The following is a 21,230-nucleotide window of genomic DNA, read 5'->3' on the forward strand; positions in this document are numbered from 1 at the left end:
AAAGTCAATGGGGGACGGATCCATTTTCTATTGTGCCATACTGTGTCAGTGAAAACTGATCCGTCCCCATTGACTTTCATTGTATCTCAGGACGGATCTGTTTGGCTCAGTTTCGTCAGACGGACACCAAAACCCGCCTTCAAAGCGGAATGGAGGCGGAACGGAGCCAAACTGATGCATTTTGAGCAGATCCTAATCCATTCAGAATGCATTTTTTGCAACTTTTTAAATAGTCCCAATAGTAAATCTCGCCTCCACTCGCCCCCGCACGGACAGGCGGACAGCTGAACGCTGCTTGCAGCGTTCAGCTGTCCGCCTGGCCGTGCGGAGGCGAGCGGATCCGTTCAGACTTACAATTTAAGTCAATGGGAACGGATCCGCTTGAAGATGTCACCATATGGCTCAATCTTCAAGCGGATCCGTCCCCCATTGACTTTACATTGAAAGTCTGAACGGATCCGCTCAGGCTACTTTCACAAAGAATTTTTTCTAAGTTATTAATGCAGACGGATCCGTACTGAACGGAGCCTCCGTCTGCATTAATATGATCGGATCCGTTCAGAACGGATCCGATCGAACGCTAGTGTGAAAGTAGCCTAAATAGAGCAGGCATCCTCAAACTGAGGCCCTCCAGGTGTTGTAAAACTACAACTCCCACAATGCCCTGCTGTAGGCCGATACCTGTAGGTTGTTCGGGCATGCTGGGAGTTGTAGTTTTGCAACAGCTGGAGGGCTGCAGTTTGAGGATGCCTGATATAGAGGAACTATGGACCAAACATATGGCATACGTGCATGCCAACCCATTGTCCTGACCCTTCCCCAAAACTGCATTAAGTATTAAATAATAGTGCCAATTTACCCAGCGGAACAGACCCCATGCTATAGTTCAAGCGGTGGCCACGTGGTGTTTACCTTCCATTGTTTTCAATAGGAAGCAGAGCTGCAGTTTGCCCGCTGGCAGTTTAAGGCCACACCTTCGCCAACAAGGGACATGTCCCTTTCTGGCATGGTGTGCGGACATCCACTGCTTGGAGCTACAGTATGTTTCCGCTCCATTCAATGGAGCCAAGATACAAACAGGTCCGCAGCATTCACATTTAACAACCACAGCAGAAACCACAGAGGTGCATCAAAATCTGCAGTGTGAATGAGCCCTAGGTTTTAGGCTCACTTTCACATTTAGATCGATTAACGATGTAAGCTACAGTTTCGGTTAGGAAATGGCATATTAAAATAAAACAAACAAAAGAAAACAGAGGGTTAAGGCATTTCCACCCTTCTGTGTCACTTTTTGACAAAAACTCAGATCAGTTTCTAAGTTCAGGACATGCCTCGGCGGTTCATCTGTTTTTTTAACAGCCTTTGAACCAAGTTTCTATGCAACGGAGCAGTGAAAAAACAGACCAAACACATGTTATCTGTGTACTGTCCGTGGTTTACACTATCCTATTAAATAGATTGGGTGCCTTATGTTCACAAAATGGACCAAAATTGTGAATGCACGTGCGAGACGGTCCACAAACACAGACATCTGAATACACATATAGGGCCAGATTTCTCATTAGCTCAAGTCAGAATAATGGAGTGAAAAAGTCGCAAAAAAATGCGCAAACGCTAAAACTGCGCACAAATTTGGCGTGTTTTCTTATGTAAATGAATCTCTAGGCAGATTTACTATTGGGACTATTTAAAAAGTTGCAAAAAGTCGCAAAAATGTTGCAATTTCACTCCAGTGAGGACCATGCTTATCTTATGAGACTTTTTAATAGAACATGCGACTTTCTCATAAAAACGTGCAACTTTTTTGTAAAGATGTGCGACTTTTGTAAAGCTGCTTACTGACGGATAAACTGCTATCGTCAAACCACATTTATTACAGTCTTAAAGGGCCGATCATAAATCTGACTTGGCTAAAACTGACTTTAGCCATATGTGAAAGTGGAGTGAGCTGTCGGAGTCATGATAAATCTGGCCCATAGAGTTCAATCGAGCCATGTGCTGAAACACTGACATGTGAAGCCCGATAGCATTTTCACAGCGCAATGACTATATAAGAAGTTATCCCACAGGTGCCCAAGTGGCATGTAGGCACAGACGGCGTTATGCGTTTTTCAGCATCTTCTATACCATTAACTTACTTCCCTTAATTTAATTTATATTAGACAAACCGGGCCCAATACACAAGGCATTGTATTCTACACTTGAAAATGTTGTCAATTATCTAAATTGAGCTACTCAAATATGGCTGTATCGTCGAACGCAATGACAAATGACAAAACAATGACAAACATGTGTAATGCGCTTTTCTCACAAAGGGAACTCAAAGCGCAGGGATGGCTACTTAGCTGGGGTGACTCCCTGGGGAGTCAGACGCTGCCATACAGGCACTCACCCCCAAGACGTAACACTCGCTAGATTAAATTTTAGAGTAAGCCAATTTACCTATTAGTGTGGAAGGAAACTCCCACAAAGATGCAGAAGTTGTCCTTGGTGAGGTTAGCATTGGAGAAATGCACAATTGGGTAATATCTGAAACCAGCATAGAGGAACTAGGGCACTCTGCTGATAATCTTATAGTTGGAATCCTTTTATGACAGTTTCACACGTGCGTGTTCAGTCTGGGAAACGCTCCAAGTGCTCATGTACATTTTTGCTGTCCGCAAAACATGGATATCCGTGTCCGTAAAGCAAAAAAGTATAGGACATGTTCTAGGTTTGTGGGTGCCACGGAATGGACACATTGTGTGCTGTCTGCATCTTTTGAGGAAGCGAATGGGGGGGGGGGGGGGGGGGGGGATGATACGGTCACGTGCATGAGCCCTAAGAGAAATAGAAAATGCAGTGACACGTAACCTGGAATTCCCCCATTCATAAAAAGCACTAATAATTGCTTCTTCAGGTAATCTATTAGAGAGGACCGGCTAATACCCCAGATATTTACTTTAGTAAAGTCTTGAATTCATCATAAAATAATTCTGCAGCATGTTTTCTTATGACTCTACACTGTACTGTCCCTATGATATTCCTCCTTACAACTTTATGAATAAAATTGACAACTGGATAATTAACAACTGAAGTGTGCCTCTTCATAGTAACTTTCATACATTTCTAGGAAGAATTACAGAGGAACAGCACAATGCAGAGGCTTAAAATACATCCTGAATTGACATATGAAGATGAAAACGAATGACATACATGTCAGCAGAGGAGACCAGTCCTCGTTAAGGATCACTTCCACAGTATATTTATAGACTGAACAGACTAATCGATTAACCGCCTCAGGACTGCCTAACGCAGGATCGCGGTCCGGAGGCGGTCGATTCATTCCTCGGCGACGCATCTGTGCATCATCTCGCGAGACGCGATATTACGCACACAGCCGGCCCGTGCATGCGCATTGCGGGCCGGCAAAAGTTCAAGTAGTATTTTGTCACCAGCCTGCCAGCCAATGATCATCGCTGGCAGGCTGGTGATTTTAAAAAAATCGAATCAGAAGCCATTTAACACTTTATATTTATAAATATAAGGTGTTAAATGGCTTCTGTGCTCCTCTGCTGGTCTTATTCGTCGGTTGGTCCCAGCAGAGGAGCACACATCACAGCGAGTACACACCAAACACTACACTTAGCCCCCAGATCACCCCCCCCCCCCAATCACCCCAATTAACCCCTTGATCACCCCTGTCAAAAACTAGTGAAAGGGAAAAAAGTGATCAGTGTAAACTGTCACTTTTCTTTTTCACTAGTATTGACTGTTGAGTTTTAGGATAGTTTAGGCCCCTTTGTTAGGTAGTTAGCGCCGGTTAGCGCCCAGCCCACCGCAGTCACTGATTCGCTGATTAGCATATCGCTAATCAGAATTGGTACTTTTATAGTATCTGTAAGTGGTCAGATCTATAGTAGTATTAGTGTCACCTTAGCTCGTCCTCCACCCAAAACGCAGTGTTTGCCCGATCTGGCCTGATCGGTTGCCTACACGTGCGTTCGCCCACGCCCGCCCCGCCACTGCACAATCACTTTACAAGCGCTGCAGCGATAAAAATAATAATATCTGTTTTGATATTTTTTATCAATCGCAGCGGCTTCCGGTACTTCGCTAGCCTCCCATTTGTAAGACAGGCTTGCTTTTTATTCTTGGGTAGTCTCAGGGAATACCCCCTAAATTTAGTTGACCAAATGGCAAATAAGGGTTATTCTTCTGAAGAGGCCTACAGGCTTCTGACCCATTCGGATGAGGAATGGGAACCCTCATCTGACGAATCCAGCGGGTCAGAGTACGAACCTGTAGAAAGCAGTGGCAGTCTGACCCAAAAGGTCCGGCGATGAGGTTGAGGTCCCCGATACCACCAGGCGTACCCGGCCCAGTGTTGCTAGACCACAGGTTGCGCAGGATCCGCTTCAAGGGCAGCAGAGTGGGGCTGGCGCTGTGAGGCATACACCAGCAGCGCAGCCCATCCTGGACCTAGTACCAGCACTGCCGTATAACATGGTGAAGTAGCGAGCACCAGAAGGGCAGTTGAAGCTGGTACGGTGGCACGTGCAGTAGTTCCCCCATTGCAGCCACCGCACAGACAGGCCCATAGAGCCCCTGAGGTGCTGGCAAACCCCGATTGGCAGTCTCCAAACTTCACCCGCACCAGTAGTTCCCCCTTTCACCGCCCAGTCTGGAGTTCGGGTTGAGACTAGGGCTGCAGCTAACGATTATTTGAATAATCGATTAGTTGCCGATTAATTTCTACGATTAATCGATTAATCGGGAAAAACGACAAAATTACAAAACAGAGGTTTATATGATCTTACTTGAAAAATTATGTTCAAAGGCCATATTAAAACAAATTGTGGACGACACTTATGGGGGATCTGTGGACGACACTTATGGGGGATCTGTGGACGACACTTATGGGGGATCTGTGGACGACACTTATGGGGGATCTGTGGACGACACTTATGGGGGATCTGTGGACGACACTTATGGGGGATCTGTGGACGACACTTATGGGGGGATCTGTGGACGACACTTATGGGGGATCTGTGGACGACACTATTATGGGGGATCTGTGGACGACACTTATGGGGGATCTGTGGACGACACTTATGGGGGATCTGTGGACGACATTTATGGGGGGATCTGTGGACGACATTTATGGGGGGATCTGTGGACGACACTTATGGGGGGATCTGTGGACGACACTTATGGGGGGATCTGTGGACGACACTTATGGGGGGGGATCTGTGGACGACACTTATGGGGGGATCTGTGGACGACACTTATGGGGGGATCTGTGGACGACACTTATGGGGGGATCTGTGGACGACACTTATGGGGGATCTGTGGACGACACTTATGGGGGATCTGTGGACGACACTTATGGGGGATCTGTGGACGACACTTATGGGGGATCTGTGGACGACACTTATGGGGGGATCTGTGGACGACACTTATGGGGGGATCTGTGGACGACACTTATGGGGGGATCTGTGGACGGCGTTTATGGGGGATCTGTGGACGACACTATTATGGGGGATCTGTGGACGGCGTTTATGGGGGATCTGTGGACGGCGTTTATGGGGGATCTGTGGACGGCGTTTATGGGGGATCTGTGGACGGCGTTTATGGGGGATCTGTGGACGGCGTTTATGGGGGATCTGTGGACGGCGTTTATGGGGGATCTGTGGACGGCGTTTATGGGGGATCTGTGGACGGCGTTTATGGGGGATCTGTGGACGACACTTATGGGGGATCTGTGGACGACACTATTATGGGGGATCTGTGGACGGCGTAGTTATGGAGAGGGGGATATGTGCACTGTTATGGGCATAACAGTGCACAGATCCCTTTCCTCATAACAGTGCACAGACCCCCCTTCCCATAGCAGTGCCATACACAGACCCCCCCTCCTCCCCATAGCAGTGCTATACACAGATCCTCCCCCCTCCCCATAGCAGTGCTATACACAGACCCCCCTTCCCCCTAACAGCCCCGGCGCTTGCATCTTTATTTTACCTTTTTACAATGACGCTCCCGCTCCTGTAACAGCCAGGCAGAGCGGACGGCGGCGTAACGTCACTCAATCACGTGACGCGCCTGCTCCGCCCACTTCATGAATGAAGGAGGCGGAGCAGGCGCGTCACGTGATTGAGTGACGTTACGCCGCCGTCCGCTCTGCCTGGCTGTTACAGGAGCGGGAGCGTCATTGTAAAAAGGTAAAATAAAGATGCAGCGCCCGCCCGCCCGCCCGCCCGCCCGAATAGCAACGAATCGGCGATTATTCGATAACTGGATTCGTCGACAACGAATCCAGTTATCGAATATAATCGATTACATCGATTAATCGTTGCAGCCCTAGTTGAGACAGCTCAGATCGGATCGACAATGGGGTTTTTTGAGCTGTTCTTGACTGCGGAGCTCTTGGTCGTGGCAGAAACAAATCCGTATGCCACTCAATGTATAGCCGCCAACCCGGGAAGCTTTTATGCCCAGTCTTTCCGGTGGAAACCCGTCCAAGTTTCCGAATTTAAAACTTTTCTGGGCCTTCGCCTCAACATGGACCTAACAAAAAAGCATGAATTGCGGTCATATTGGTCCACAAACCCGATTCATCACATGCCCATGTTCTCTGCTGTCCAGGACACGATTTGAGACCATCCTGCGTTTTCTGCACTTTAGTGACAACAGCACCTCTCGTCCCAGAGGCCACCCAGCTTTTGACCGGCTCCACAAAATTCGGCCCCTCATAGACCACCTTAACGCCAAATTTTCAGATTTGTATACCCCTGAGCAAAACATCTGCATAGACGTTATACATTTTACCGGACGCCTTGGCTTCAAACAATACATCCCAAGCAAGCGCGCCCGGTATGGGGTCAAATTGTATAAGCTCTGTGAAAGGGCCACAGGCTATACCCACAAATTTCGTGTCTATGATGGTAAAGATCAGACCCTGGAGCAGGTAGGTTGCCCTGACTACCTGGGGAGCAGTGGGAAGACAGTCTGGGACTTGGTGTCACCCTTATTTGGCAAGGGGTACCATCTTTATGTGGACAATTTTTACACAAGTGTGCCCCTCTTCAGGCATTTGTTTTTAGAACAGATTGGCTGCTGTGGCACCGCGCGACCTAGTCGCCGGGGCTTCCTCCAACGGCTCGTTACCACCCGTCTTGCAAGGGGGGTGAGGGCTGCCTTGTGTAACGAAGAACTGCTTGTGGTGAAATGGAGAGACAAGCGTGACATTTACATGCTCTCCTCCATTCACGCAGACATGACAATACAAATTCAACAAGCAACCAGTGTCATTGAAAAGCCCCTCTCGGTCCACGACTATAATTTGCTCATGGGAGGGGTGGACTTCAATGACCAGATGTTGGCTCCTTATTTAGTGTCCTGCCGCACCAGATGCTGGTATAAGGTGGTGTCTGTATATTAAATTAATTGGGTCTGTATAATAGTTTTGTTCTCTACAGTAAGTCTGGGAGAACAGGATCCTTCCTCAAATTTCAGGAAGAGATCGAGAACCTCCTGTATCCAGGAGGTTCCGTGGCCCCACCAGTGTAGTGAGCCGTTTACACGAGCGACATTTCCCCAATGTCGTTTCTGGTACCTCAACCCAAGCGCCACCCCGAAAAAGATGTTGTGTCTGTAGCAGGAGTGGAATAAGGCGTGACACCCGCAATTTCGGTCCTGACTGCCCTAACCACCCTGCCCTATGCTTAGGGGAATGTTTCCGGAAGTACCACACACAGGTACACTATTAGCATAGAGATTGCATCTTACAGGACAGGCACACAGAGCTCTTAGGGCCCTTTCACACAGAGCTGCTGCAAACCTCTCCTTTCACCTGGGACAAAGTGCATAATGTACTTTGCCACATCTCTGGGCGATCTGCGATTTGCACATTGTCCCATGGGGAAGGAGAGGTTTGTCCTATAAAAAGGTAAAAAAAAATAAAAAAAATCACTGGTAACCAAAACAGTTAATGTTCTGTTCCAAAAGTTCAATAAAGTTTATTAAAGTTAATGTTCTTATACAGTTCAGGTTAATACATTTATTGCGTTGCGGCCTGTATAGGAGATATATTTTAATAATTTAATAGTTTGGACGGCACTATTTAATATGTTTTTTTATTGTTTTTATATTTTATATGTAAAAATGGGAAAGGGGGATTTAAACTTAATATTTTAGGGTACTTTCACACTAGCTTTTTTCTTTTCCGGCATAGAGTTCCGTCCTAGGGGCTCTATACCAGAAAAGTACTGATCAGTCATATCCCCATGCATTCTGAATGGAGAACAATCCGTTCAGGATGCATCAGGATGTCTTCAGTTCAGTCATTTTGACTGATCAGGCAAAAGATAATACTGCAGCATGCTACAGTTTTATCTCCGGCAAAAAAAACTGAAGATTTGCCTGAATGCCGGATCCGGCATTTTTCCCCATAGGAATGTATTAGTGCCAGATCCGGCATTCAAAATACCGGAATGCACCCGCACTAAATCCGGACCCATTAACTTCTATGGGGCTTTGCACATGAGCGGTGATTTTCACGCATCACTTGTGAGTGAAGTGAAAATCGCACCATGCTCTATGTTGTGCATTTTTCACGCAACGCAGGCCCCATAGAAGTTAATGGGGCTGCGTGAAAATCACAAGCATCCGAAAGCAAGTGCGGATGCGGTGCGATTTTCACGCATGGTTGCTAGGATGAAAGTCTATTCACTGTATTATTTTCCCTTATAACATGGTTATAAGGGAAAATAATAGCATTCTTTAATACAGAATGCTTAGTAGAAAGTCAATATAATAAACATTATATACACCCCAGTATAAAACATTGGTGGCGCAGTGCGCGCCCCCCCCCCCCCCCCCTCAATATAATAAACATTGGTGGCGCAGTGGGCAGTGCCAATGAGGGTTAAAAAAATAAATAAAAAAATTAACTTACTTCCTTCAATTGATCGTCTCCTGTTCTTTCTTCAGGATCTGTCAAAGGACCTGTGGTGACATCACTGTGCTCATCACATGATCCATGATCCATAACTATGATAATGGACCATGTGATGAGCTCAGTGATGTCACCACAGGTCCTGAAGAAAGAACAGGAGACCGGCAGCTACGCGATCAATTGGAGGAGGTGAGTACATTTTTTATTAATTTTTTTAACCCTCATTGGCACTTCCCACTGTGCCACCCATGTTTATTATACTGGGGGGGGGGGGGGGGGGCATGTTTATTATACTGGGGGGGCGGCAGTTAACCCCTCAGGTACCGCACCTGAAGGGTTAACTCAACTGCCGCTGATCACAGCTCCCTGTCAGAGGTCGGGTGCTAGCTATTTGATTCCAGCACCCGCCTCCTGTATTTGTATTAACAGGTCAGTTATCTTCATTGGTGGCGCAGTGGCCACAGCCCCTCCCCTCCTCCTCCCGTCTCTCTTCTTATTGGCGGAGGCAGCAGCACAGGGGGAGGGATACTCCTCCACTGCGCTGCTGAGAAGAACATCGGCGCGGGGCAGGGAACTATCAGCTCCTGTGCCCCGCCGCTGTATTCAACGGCAGAGCTGCGGCGGCGGGAATAGTCGCAAATGGCGACAAGACTAAAAAGTCTTGTCGCCATTTGTAAATTCTAAGTCGCATTGGCGACCATTTTGGTCGCCATCTGGAGCCCTGTGATGGCCCATTCTAAGTGTGCATTCACACGGCCGTAAGTGTTTTGTGGTCCGCAAATTAAGGATCTGCAAAACACTGATAGCGGCCGAGTGCGTCCTGCAATTTGCGGACCGCACATGGCCAGCGCTATATAGAGAATGCTATATTTTTTTTTTTTGCGGGGCCACGGAACGGAACACAGATGCGGACAGCACACGGTGTGCTGTCCGCATCTTTTGTGGCCCCATTGAAATGAATGGGTCCGCACCCGTTCCACAAATTTGCGGAACGGATGCGGATCCATTTATACGGTCATGCGATTGTACCCTAAGGATAAGCCATACATATTATTATTCTGGAAAACCTCTTTTACCATTTTTACTTTAATTAAGTACTTAATTAGGCAGCTCATTACGTACAAAACATTCACACTACATTTAGTGAATACCAAAATGGCTTACCTTAAAGTACGAGTTTAGAATTTCTGATGGTTCGTCACTGGATGAATGTAAAATATTCATCAACTGGTTAATAGTGTTCATTGCAGCTCTATTTTAAAAGGCAAAATAGAAACAAAATGTCATTAATACATAATGCATATACAATTTTGAGAAACTGGACCACAAAAAATAAATAAATAAATATTTCATGGTACACACAGTACAACTAGATTCAAGAATACTTAAAAAAAAAATTGCAGGGATCAGCAACCATTTTCAGAGCATAGCGCTAAAAATAGTACCAATACAACTGGCACCTTATCCCCTAGTTTCCAAAATAGGGTCACTTTTTGGGAGTTTCTACTATAAGGGTGCATCGGGGGGTTTTAAATGGGAGATGACATCTAAAACCAGTTTAGCAAAATCTGCCTTCCAAAAACCATACGGCGTTCCTTTCCTTCTGCGCCCTGCTGTGCGCCCTTACATCAGTTTACGACAACATGTGGGGTGTTTCTGTAAACCGCGGAATCAGGGTAATAAATATTGAGTTTTGTTTGGCTGTTAACCCTCAATGTGTTAAAGAAAAGAATGTAATAAAAAGGAAAATCTGCCCAAAAAGTGAAATTTAGAAATTTCATCTCCAATTTTCTTTATATCTTGTGGAGCACCTAAAGGGTTAACAAAGTTTGCAAAATCAGTTTTGAGTAACTTGAGGGGTGTAGTTTCTACAATGGGGTCATTTATGGGGGCTATGTAAGCCTCACAAAGTGACTTCAGACCTGAACTGGTACTTAAAAAGTGGGTTTTGGAAATTTTCTTTAAAATTTTAAGAATTGCTTCTAAACTTCTAAGGGCTCTTTCACACCTGCGTTATTGTCTTCCGGCATAGAGTTCCGTCGTCGGGGCTCTATGCCGGAAGAATCCTGATCAGTTTTATCCTAATGCATTCTGAATGGAGTGAAATCCGTTCAGGATGCATCAGGAGGTCTTCAGTTCCGGAACGGAACGTTTTTTGGCTGGAGAAAATACCGCAGCATGCTGCGCTTTTTGCTCTGGCCAAAAAAACTTAAGACTTGCCGCAAGGCCGGATCCGGAATGAATGCCCATTGAAAGGCATTGATCCGGATCCGGCCTTAACCTAAAACGTCATTTCGGCGCATTGCCGGATACGACGTTTAGCTTTTTTTAGAGTGGTTACCATGGCTGCCGGGACGCTAAAGTCCTGGCAGCCATGGTAAAGTGGAGCGGGGAGCGGGGAGCGGGGGAGCAGCATACTTACCATCCGTGCGGCTCCCGGGGAGCTCCAGAGTGACGTCAGGGCGCCCCAGGCGCATGGATGACGTAATCGCATGGCACGTCATCCATGCGCATGGGGCGCTCTAACGTCACTCTGGAGCGCCCCGGGAGCCGCACGGATGGTAAGTATACCGCTCCCCGCTCCTACTATGGCAACCAGGACTTTAATAGCGTCCTGGGTGCCATAGTAACACTGAAAGCATTTTGAAGACGGATGCGTCTTCAAATGCTTTCAGTACACTTGAGTTTTTCCGGATCCGGCGTGTAATTCCGGCAAGTGGAGTACACGCCGGATCCGGACAACGCAAGTGTGAAAGAGGCCTAAGCCTTTTAACTTCCTAAAAAATTCCTAAAAAAAATAAAAAATTACATTTCCAAAATTATGCCAACATAGAGGAGACATATGGGAAATGTTAAGCAATGAATATTTTATTAGGTATGACTTTCTGTTTTAGAAGCAGAGAAATAGAAATTTTGAAAATTGTGAATTTTTCTATATTTTTTTTATAAATTTGGGATTTTTTCATAAATAAAAGGTGAAATATATTTACTCAAATTTATGACTATCATGAAGTACAATATGTCACGAGAAAACAATCCCAGAATGGCTTGGATAAATAAGTGTTCCAAAGCTATTACCACATAAAGTGACGCATGTTAGATTTGTAAATTTTGACCTGGACACTGAGGCATCAATGACCCTTTGTCATGAAAGGGTTAAGGCTGACCTGGAGAAAGGCAAGAATCCTAGGGACGGAAAAAAGGAGAGGGTGAACCTAGCCAGATTCACACCAGGCAAAGTAAGCTTCCAGGTATGATGGTAAATCCTGGCCGACAAGTTTACGTGCATGAAGAATAGTCTGGATGACTGACCTCAGAGAGACCGCGGAACCTTAGGACCACGGCTTTAACAGCCATTCCGTTAAATGAAGCAGAGGTAAACTCGGGTGGAACAGCGGACCTTGCAAAAGGAGGTCAGGACGCAGAGGTAACAGCCACTGGGCGTCAGCGAGCAGGAAGACGAGATCTGCATATCACGCCCTGCGGGGCCAGGCCGGAGTCACCAATATCGCCGGGACCCAATCCATTTTGAGACATTTGAGTACCCGATGAAGTGGAAGAGGAGGGAAGAGATATAGGAGACTGAATTGGGACCACGGGAGAACCAAGGCGTCTACCGTCAGAGCCTGATGATCCCGAGACATGGCGGCGTAAAGCGGAAGTTTGTGGTTCAGACGGGAGGCAAAAAGATCCACGTTTGGGATTCCCTAGCGCTGACAGAGTTGTTGAAACGCCTCTGGATGGAGACACCACTCGCCCAGGTGGAGACGCTGGCGACTGAGGAAGTCGGCCGCCCAATTGGCGACTCAGGGGATGTAGACCACGGAGAGAGCGGGAACGTGTCCCTCCTCCCACCACAGAATGAGAGAGGCTTTCTTCAGGACCACCACGCTTCTCGTGCCCCCCTGGTGGTTTAAAAAACCCACCCCAGTGGAGTTGTCAGTCTGAATCCAGACAGGACGAAAGCGACAGAGGGAAGGCCAAAGGATAGAGCTAGGTAAATGGCCCCGAGTTCCAGGATATTGATCTGTAGGGAGCTCTCTCGCATTGATCACTGACCCTGGGCCGAGATGAGACCCGAAGACTGCCCCTCAACCTGTCAGGCTGACATCTGTGTAGATCACCTGATCACCTGCGGAGGGGAAGGATAGATCTGTCGAGGGAGACTGTAAGCGGGTTTAGCCATCAGCGTCCCGACGGACCTGAGGGGACAGACTGATCGGGAGATCGAGGCAAGCACGCCCTTATGGGAAGAGAAGACACCCCTGACTGGAGAGCCACTACCTCGATCTGAGGGAGGAACACTCGGCCAAGGCGAGTGTCGAGGACCATGCCTAGGAATTCCATCCTCTGACTGGGAACCAGGGAGGACTAACCAGTGGGGTGATGTGGAGACTGGACAGGTTGTCCTCCCGGGATGGAGCCTTCACCAGAAGATCGTCCAGGTAGGGTATTACGGCAACTCCACTGGCATAGAGAAGTGCTAGCAGAGGAGCCAACACCTTGGTAAAGACCCTCAGGGCAGACGCCAGGCCGAAGGGCAATGCCAATAACTGAAAATGCAGAGAACCTACCTCTGATGAGACTGAGCTATGGGGACATGCAGATAGGTGTCTCGGATGTCGATGGAAGATAGAAACTCTCCCAACTCGAGGGAAGCAATCACAGACCTGAGGGACTCCATACGAAAGTGGCGGACTCGGATGAAATAATTGAGTGCCTTCAGATCAAAAATGGGGCAAAGAGCACCGTCCTTCTTGGGAACTGTGAAGAGGTTCGAGTAAAACCCCTGAATATGTTCTGAGGTCGGAACAGGAACAATCACCCTGTGCGCGTAAAGAGAATGAATGGCCTGAAAAAAAGCGAGGGGACCTGGGCGGCGACGACTAGAAGAACCGACCCGTGGGAAGGGAATTCTATTTTGTACCTAGAGGAAACTACCTCCAGAATGCAGGCGTCGTTCACGGTTGCGCTCTATTGATCCTGAAAAGAGAGCAAACAACCCCCCATCTGAAGGGGCAACTCTAGCTGGGGGAAACCAGTAATACAGATAACGGGCTTTGCAGACTTGGGTTTGGAAGGCTTAGGGCAGGCGTGTAAGGAGGGCTTGGCCTTGAAGGAAGGAAGGAAGAGCAGTCTTTTTGTCCCGACGGGAAAAGGAGTCCCGAAAGGAGCGAAAACGCTGTGGCCTCAGAAATAAGCTCCTCCAAACGTTTCCTGAAAAGCCTACCATATGAGATATGAGCACCTTTTTGGAGGCTGCATCCGCAGCCCAGGTCCGAAGCCAAACCGAGCGGTGGATGGCCACCGAGTTAGTAGCCGCCCTACCAGAGCGGCATGCCGATTCCAGGGAAGCATCACAGAAGTACCTGGAGGCCTGGAGAAGATAAGATGCAAGGAGATGGAGCTCCCCCTGAGCAGAATCGATGGGTAAGGACCGATCAAGCTGTTAAGTCCAGACCATACATGCCTTAGCCACCCAAGACGCAGCAAAGGCAGGACGGATAGCGGAACCTGCTGCAACGAATACAGACTTGGACAAGGAGTTCATCTTCTTGTCCAATGTATCAGACAAGGACGCCGCATCGTCCAAAGGAAGGGTGGTGGCCTTAGCAAGTTGGGTCACATGTGGCTCTAGCTGAGGAGGGACAGACCACCTAGTAATGGACTCCTCGGAAAAGGGAAAGAGGACGTTCGAACCCTTGGCTGGCTGAAGACGCCTATCCGGATGACACCACTCCTTGGCAAGGAGTGCGTCCAGAGCCACATGGTTAGGGAAAACAAAAGTAGGGCGCCTGGAACGGCGGAGTGATACGGATTCCTGAGCAGAGGAGGAGGGGTCTTCCTGCACATGGAGAGCGTCCCTAACTGTGCTGATAAGATCCTGCATGGCCGCAGACAGGGCAGTGCTCTGCTCTGATCCGGAATCAGAGTTAGAGGAGTCCCCAAAGGCGGCGGAAGGTGCAGCAGAAGAGCATTCGTCGCCAGCCTCAGACCTGTCCTGAGAATGACCCAAGGATGCCGAGGAGGAGCGGGACATGGTTTTGGCAACCCGAGGTCTTTTGTAGGACCTGGTGTCAGAATGTGAGCGTTCCCAATCCGCGGAGTCGTCCCTGGGAGGGGCAGAGGCGGCTGCAATTTTGTCAGGCAAGTGGTCCATCGACAACCATGGATTGAGAGAGTCGGGCCAGGTTCTCTAAGGTTAGGTGCAAGGAAGAAGCCCATTCAGAAGGGGTGGTCAGGGCGTCCTGAGAGGGTCTGGGGGCAAGTCACTGCGCAAAAACAGGATCAGGCTGACTGCAAGGCAACTTTTTATTACAGCTGGCGCACATACAACACGTGACGACCCCGCTCGGGTGCTGTGAGCCAGAGGCTGTCCTACAGGACCCCAAGTGCTGTGTCCCCAAAGAGGTGCTGCAGCAGTCGCAGGAGAGTGCCAGGAAGGTTGCAGGAGATTGGAGAGTGTCCCTCAGGAGTGCTGGCAAGATGGAGGTCCCAGAAAACTAGCCAGAAGGGGGGAAACTCCGCCCCCAGGCAAAAGCCCGCACTAAACTGGTAGGACGGAACTGCGGAAGACCGGAGGCCCTCCGGAAGGAAAGAACAGGTGAGGGGGACTCCTGAGGAGAAGTGACACACAGGGAGGGAAAAACCTGGGGAAACTGAGCACCAGGGGTCCGAGGACAGGGCAGGGAAGATGCGTCCCAGTCCCAGGCAGGAGCCGGGGACTAAAGTAAAGGAAGGTCAGGGGAAGCATAGGTGGTTGGAGGCCAAGCTAACAAAGAGGGCCGGTGTGTGGGTCTCCGTAAAGAATCCATGATCTTCTGGATTGCAAACACTTTAACCTGGAGAGCCACAGGCCTGCTAGAAGCAAGGGGAAAACAATGGGAAAAGAGGGACCTCTCGGGCGCCCAGATATAAGGTGCTCTCATCCCCTGGGAAAAGAAGGGAACTAATCCTAGATCCATGGGACAGGTACACAGGGAGACCACTCAGGCACCGCAGGGTCTCCTCTTCAGGCAAACTCGCACATATGTGGGATTACCGGCATGCCACTGCGGATGCAGTAATGGGGAACTGGGTGACCAGCGAGGTACTAAGAGTAGGCGCCCCGCAAGGGGTGCAATTAAAGTGGATATCCACGATGGAGCCCCATCCTGCAGCAGGCAGAGACCTGCAGGAGAAGAAAAAAGAAAAAACAAAGCAGAGCAGGTCATGTCTGCCTCCTACGGACACTAGAATAAAACTGGTTAGTTTAGTGTCTGAGCAGAGAGTATAGCCCATCTGGGTGGAGCAAACACTTTTCTTTTCTAGTGTCAACCTCCTAGTGGCAGCTGGGCATATACCCATGTTGCTGTGTCCTCCAATGCCATTCACGAGAAATATGAATCCTTAATATATTAAAGCGGTTGGCCCTTCTCACACATTGGGGGCATATCGCTAGAATATGTCCCCCAACGTCTGATAGCAGTAGGTCTAACCTCTGGATCCCGCACCAATCTCTAAAACTGAGCCTACAAAGAAGGAGGGCGGACCGCTTTTGCACAGCCACGCTCCATTCATTTCTATGGGACTGCTGAAAAAATCTCTGATATGTCCATCAGCCCCATAAAAGTGATGAAGCGGTGGCAGCGATTGTGCGGTGCACTTCTCTTACATTTCTATGGGACTTCAGAAAATAGCTGAGCGGCAGGGGTATTTTCAGCCCTCCCATTGAAAATAATGGAGGGCTGTTGCGCATGCACAGTCTGCTCTCCTTCTCTTTGCAAGCTCAGTTTTAGAGATAGGTGTGGGACCCGCACCCATCAGACATTAGGAGCACATCCTAGTGATATACCCCCAACATATAAGATGAGCCAACCTCTTTAAATCAGACATTGGTCCTGATAACAATAAATAATGCTCATTACCAGCTGCATGAATGTGCTGTCCCCAGCACATGTGCAGCTAGTAATAGATAGTGGCAACCCCTTTAATGTATATGGTGCCTTTGGGGCAAGGTATGCCACTAGATGCTTACACAGTGGTATACATCAGGTTCTTCCATGGGAGATTGGCAAATCCCAGCTAAGGCTCAGATGCTTTCTGTAGAGAGCCTTAGGTCCGAATGCATAAGCTTACCTGACTGGTGTCTGTGGAGGAATAAGAGGAGCTTCTTCTAAATTATTCTTTTGAGGCGTTCGCTCCTGTTCCAAACTACAAAAAATGTGAAAAGAAAGGAATGAAATGTTTGACAATATGAGGTGGGTTTTTCAAACTAAAAGTGGCCATACATTGAGGCAAAAATTTTTAAAATACTATTTGTGGCCCAAAAAAATGAAACTGTACAAGATATTACAAACAATATGTAAATAAATATTACTATAATAGTATTGTTATGTGCCATGGGTATCCCATAGTAAATCAAATCAAATTAAATTAAATTAAATTAAATTAAAATATTGAAAGAGGAAGCCTGGATATTCCTGTTTTCCTCACACCCATACATTGTCAGTTTGATACACAGATTGCGCGGGGGCCCTAGCCACAGATTGAACAGCTGTGGGTCGGGTGTCTGCCTAATGGTATTTTACCGCTCCTGCTATGGAAGCCCGAACAACAGGGTTAATATATAACAACAAAAAGCAGCCATAGTCTTGTACACATATATAAATAGATCTTTAATTTAACACAATGGTTAAAACCTACATAAAACCACAAATAACAAATGGTGGTGGAAAATTGAAAACCAAAGGCTGGACGCCCTAGCAGGTCACGTGGGTCACCTATAGGAATTTATGATACTTTAAAAGGCAGCATGCATGTCTGGATGTCACACACAATAGTATACATTCTGGTAAAGTGCTAGTGCAAATAAATATCCACAGATAGCATATCATTCCTACAGCAGCCACATCAACCACAGTAACATATTGTCATATCATACCAGCCACGTGTCCTGCGCCCCGACGAGCGTTTCGCTCAGTGCTTCATCAGCGGGTGAATCAATTCACATCCAGACATGCATGCTGCCTTTTAAAGTATCATAAATTCCTATAGGTGACACACGTGACCTGCTAGGGCGTCTATTTATATATGTGTACAAGACTCTGGCTGCTTTTTGGTGTTAGACATTTTTGGGCACATGCTGGAGTAATGGTGCTTTGGCCCACATTTAAGATAGGTGTTAATGGTTACTATATAGAACAAAATATATAGAAAAACACAACAAAACATATGTACATCAAAATGGTACCAATAAAAACCACTAAGATGCTAGGGCAGAACCCTATAATCAGTAAATAATACAATAAATTACATGTACCTTCATCCTAGCTAGGATATGCCCCCATTGTCTGATTGGTGCAGGTCCCATCGATGGGACCCGCACCTATATCAAGAATGGAGCCCTAAAAGTGGTGGGAGGGCGCACTGCGCATTCGATATGACCCCATTGTCAAAGGTGGGACAACCCCTTTAATGTGGGGAAAAAATAAATAAAAAATTTATGTTATGGCTCATGGTAGGTGATAACGATAAAAGCAGTAAATAAACTGCTTGGTCCATTAAGGGGTTACAGGATAAACTGAAAAATAAGTCCTGACAAAATGTAATGTAAGCTATTCTTTTTTATGCATGTGCAAAAAAATAAAATGCCTCCATGCCACAGTTAAAACCAGCAACCCCAAAATCCTCTCCTGTCATTAGTAGTGCTATGGAAACAAACTGTGCTCCTCTGTTAAAAGCTCAGGCGCTAGAGCTAGGGGTCAGAAACTGCTGGCACTCCAGCTGTTGTGAAACTACCATTCCCATCATGCACATTTGCTGAGCTGCTCTAAAAACTCGTGAATAGGGCATGCTGGGAATTGCAGTTTTACAACAGCTGAAGTGCCAGAGGTTGCCAACCACCGAGCTTAAGGTTCCAGTACTTTTTCTTTTATTTTATTTTTTCTTATTCTTTATGGATGACTCAAATGTTGCATGACAATAATCTTAAAACACCTTATCCAGGCTACAGGGCATACTTTTCTCTCTCTGTGACTAAGGCCTCAAAGCATAGAACATGTTCTGTCTTTTTGTGAAGTGGACATATGGATTTAGAAAGCACATAGATCAGGGATGGCCAACCTGCGGCTCTCCAGCTGTTGTAAAACTACAATTCCCACCATGCCCAGCAGTAGGCTGTCTGGGCATGCTGGGAGTTGTAGTTTTGAAACAGCTGCAGAGCCACAGGTTGGCCATCCCTGACATAGATCATCCGTGTGTTTTCCACATCCGTTATGTCCGTTCCACAAAGAGAAAAAAACATGTCTGCAAAATGCAGACCACAAATCCATTTAAGTCAATGGGTCATCATAAAAAATAAAATGAGAACAGCACCCAAACCGCATCCATAATTTATGAATTTGTTATTTGCTGAATAGTGTCAGGGAATTTTTCAAAATATTGACTGAGAAGTCCTCTACTGGCACAAACTATTAATACTAAGAGTGCGGACCTCATTACCAAAATGCGGTAAGAGGGCTGCGGCACAATGCTGGACATCACAGCTAATTTAGTACATAGCCTTCACTTTCAATAATTCTGTAATGCTTGGTTTCCACAGTCCAGGTATAATGAAGTGACCACAATCTACAGTACCCAATGGTCGCAAGAAATTTGTGGGTGGACAAAGTACTACTACCTTCAAATTTATGGAGCCATTGAACAGGAGTTCACAAGGTTGCAGTCGCCCAAGGATCCTACCAACAATGAAATCCGTTAACCATTACCTTTCTCTGTAATCAACCTTCAGAGTGTTTTCTTTTTCCAAAAACAGCCTTTCATCAATGTCTTTGTTTTTCTGATAAAGCTCTTCATATTGTTGGGAAATTACATCAACCTGAAACACAAGGTCAAATACACATTGATCAACACGCTTGTGGGGCACACCAACCAAAAGCAGCAAAACTAACATATTTTAGACATTTAGCTATAAGCCACAGATATTCACTAGCTTTAAAAAGGGTCATTTTCATTTTATGAACTCCAGCACACACTGGGGGATATTTATCAGACTGATGTAAACTGGCTTAGTTGCCCATAGCAGCCAGAGTCCATCTTTCATTTTCCAAAGGAGCTCTGATAAATGAAAGGTGGAATCTGATATGGAAGGCTGCTATGGACAACTAAGCCAGGTCTACTTTACACCAGTTTTAAGACTCTCCCCCACTGAGAATAGAGTCTGCAGTGCAGGAATACCGTTGCATCTCCTAAGTTTTCCCAGGACAGCAGTGCTCCTTGCCACCCCGTTGTGCACAAATTTGCAACATGGCCCCATTAACCTGAAAGCGGTTTTCCAGTAATAATTACATTTTATGTAATGCCCGCTGTCTGCCTCCTGAAAATCAAAATTCACACTTGCCTGTTCCTGCTGCTCTGTGTCCATGTTCTAATTTACAGATTCTTTACAACCCGCACTACATGGGCATGGTCACATGCTTGTTGCAGCCAATGACTGGCTTCAGCGGTAAGTCCACATCACCAATGAAGCCAGTTAGTGGCTGCAGACTGAAACATGGACACAGCGGTGGTAGGGAGAAGGCAAGTGTTGTAGAAATATTAATAATTGTAATCAGCTCGCATCAAAGTTTGTGTAAAGAAAAGGGTAAATCTCCTTTCCCTCCGCCGCAGTCAGAGACCCAGGTGTTACCATTTTGATTGAATTCTGAGCAACTCCTCTCCCTCCCTGCCCAGTCTGTTCTTTTATTTATTAACAAAAGGTGTAAAAGGGGCTGGCCCATAACAATCATGCAGGAAGTGATGACATACAGGAAGTGATGACATAGGAAGACAAGACATCATCATTTAGAATAACCTAGTAAACACATGTATACTATAACCTACCATTACCACTGGAGCAAATTTTATCCAGCTTTGCTCAGTGATCAATGCCAGATAAAATTACTATGATCCTCATGCATGTTTATTTACAGGACAACGTCATTATCTCCAGCGGCTGATCAGGCGCACTAGAGACAACAAACACACGTTCCTTTCATATATTGTTCTCTTAACAAATGCATCCACACAAAGCCAATAAATCTGCGTCTTGTGCGGGGGCCCTAGCCGGCATCCATACATCAGCCAACAAAACACTGCTCTGCTGAACACATCAGTCTCCCCCGACCCACAGCCCAGTGCTTAGCACATGGACCATTCGCCGACGGAGACCTCTGCGCCCAGCAGCTGTGACAGGACATACATGGGAAGATATCCACTCCAATGGTTTACCCTGACACTGAGAGACATGATGACAATACACAATATATTAAAT

General features: G+C 46.9%; 1 protein-coding gene across 3 annotated transcripts in view; it reads right to left on the reverse strand.

The window, feature by feature from the left end:
• RB1 (RB transcriptional corepressor 1) overlaps positions 1–21,230 on the reverse strand; it is a 286,970-nt gene that overhangs the window by 185,972 nt on the left and 79,768 nt on the right. For all 3 annotated transcript variants that reach the window (XM_044288473.1, XM_044288474.1, XM_044288472.1), the window contains exons 10-12: positions 19,687–19,796; positions 17,057–17,131; positions 10,103–10,190 (exon numbers count right to left, since the gene is read on the reverse strand). In XM_044288473.1, the coding sequence (XP_044144408.1) occupies positions 10,103–10,190; positions 17,057–17,131; positions 19,687–19,796 (273 nt within the window). The remainder of the gene's footprint in view (positions 1–10,102; positions 10,191–17,056; positions 17,132–19,686; positions 19,797–21,230) is intronic.

The sequence above is a fragment of the Bufo gargarizans genome, chromosome 3 (genome assembly GCF_014858855.1).
Source record: "Bufo gargarizans isolate SCDJY-AF-19 chromosome 3, ASM1485885v1, whole genome shotgun sequence".
NCBI lineage: Eukaryota > Metazoa > Chordata > Amphibia > Anura > Bufonidae > Bufo > Bufo gargarizans.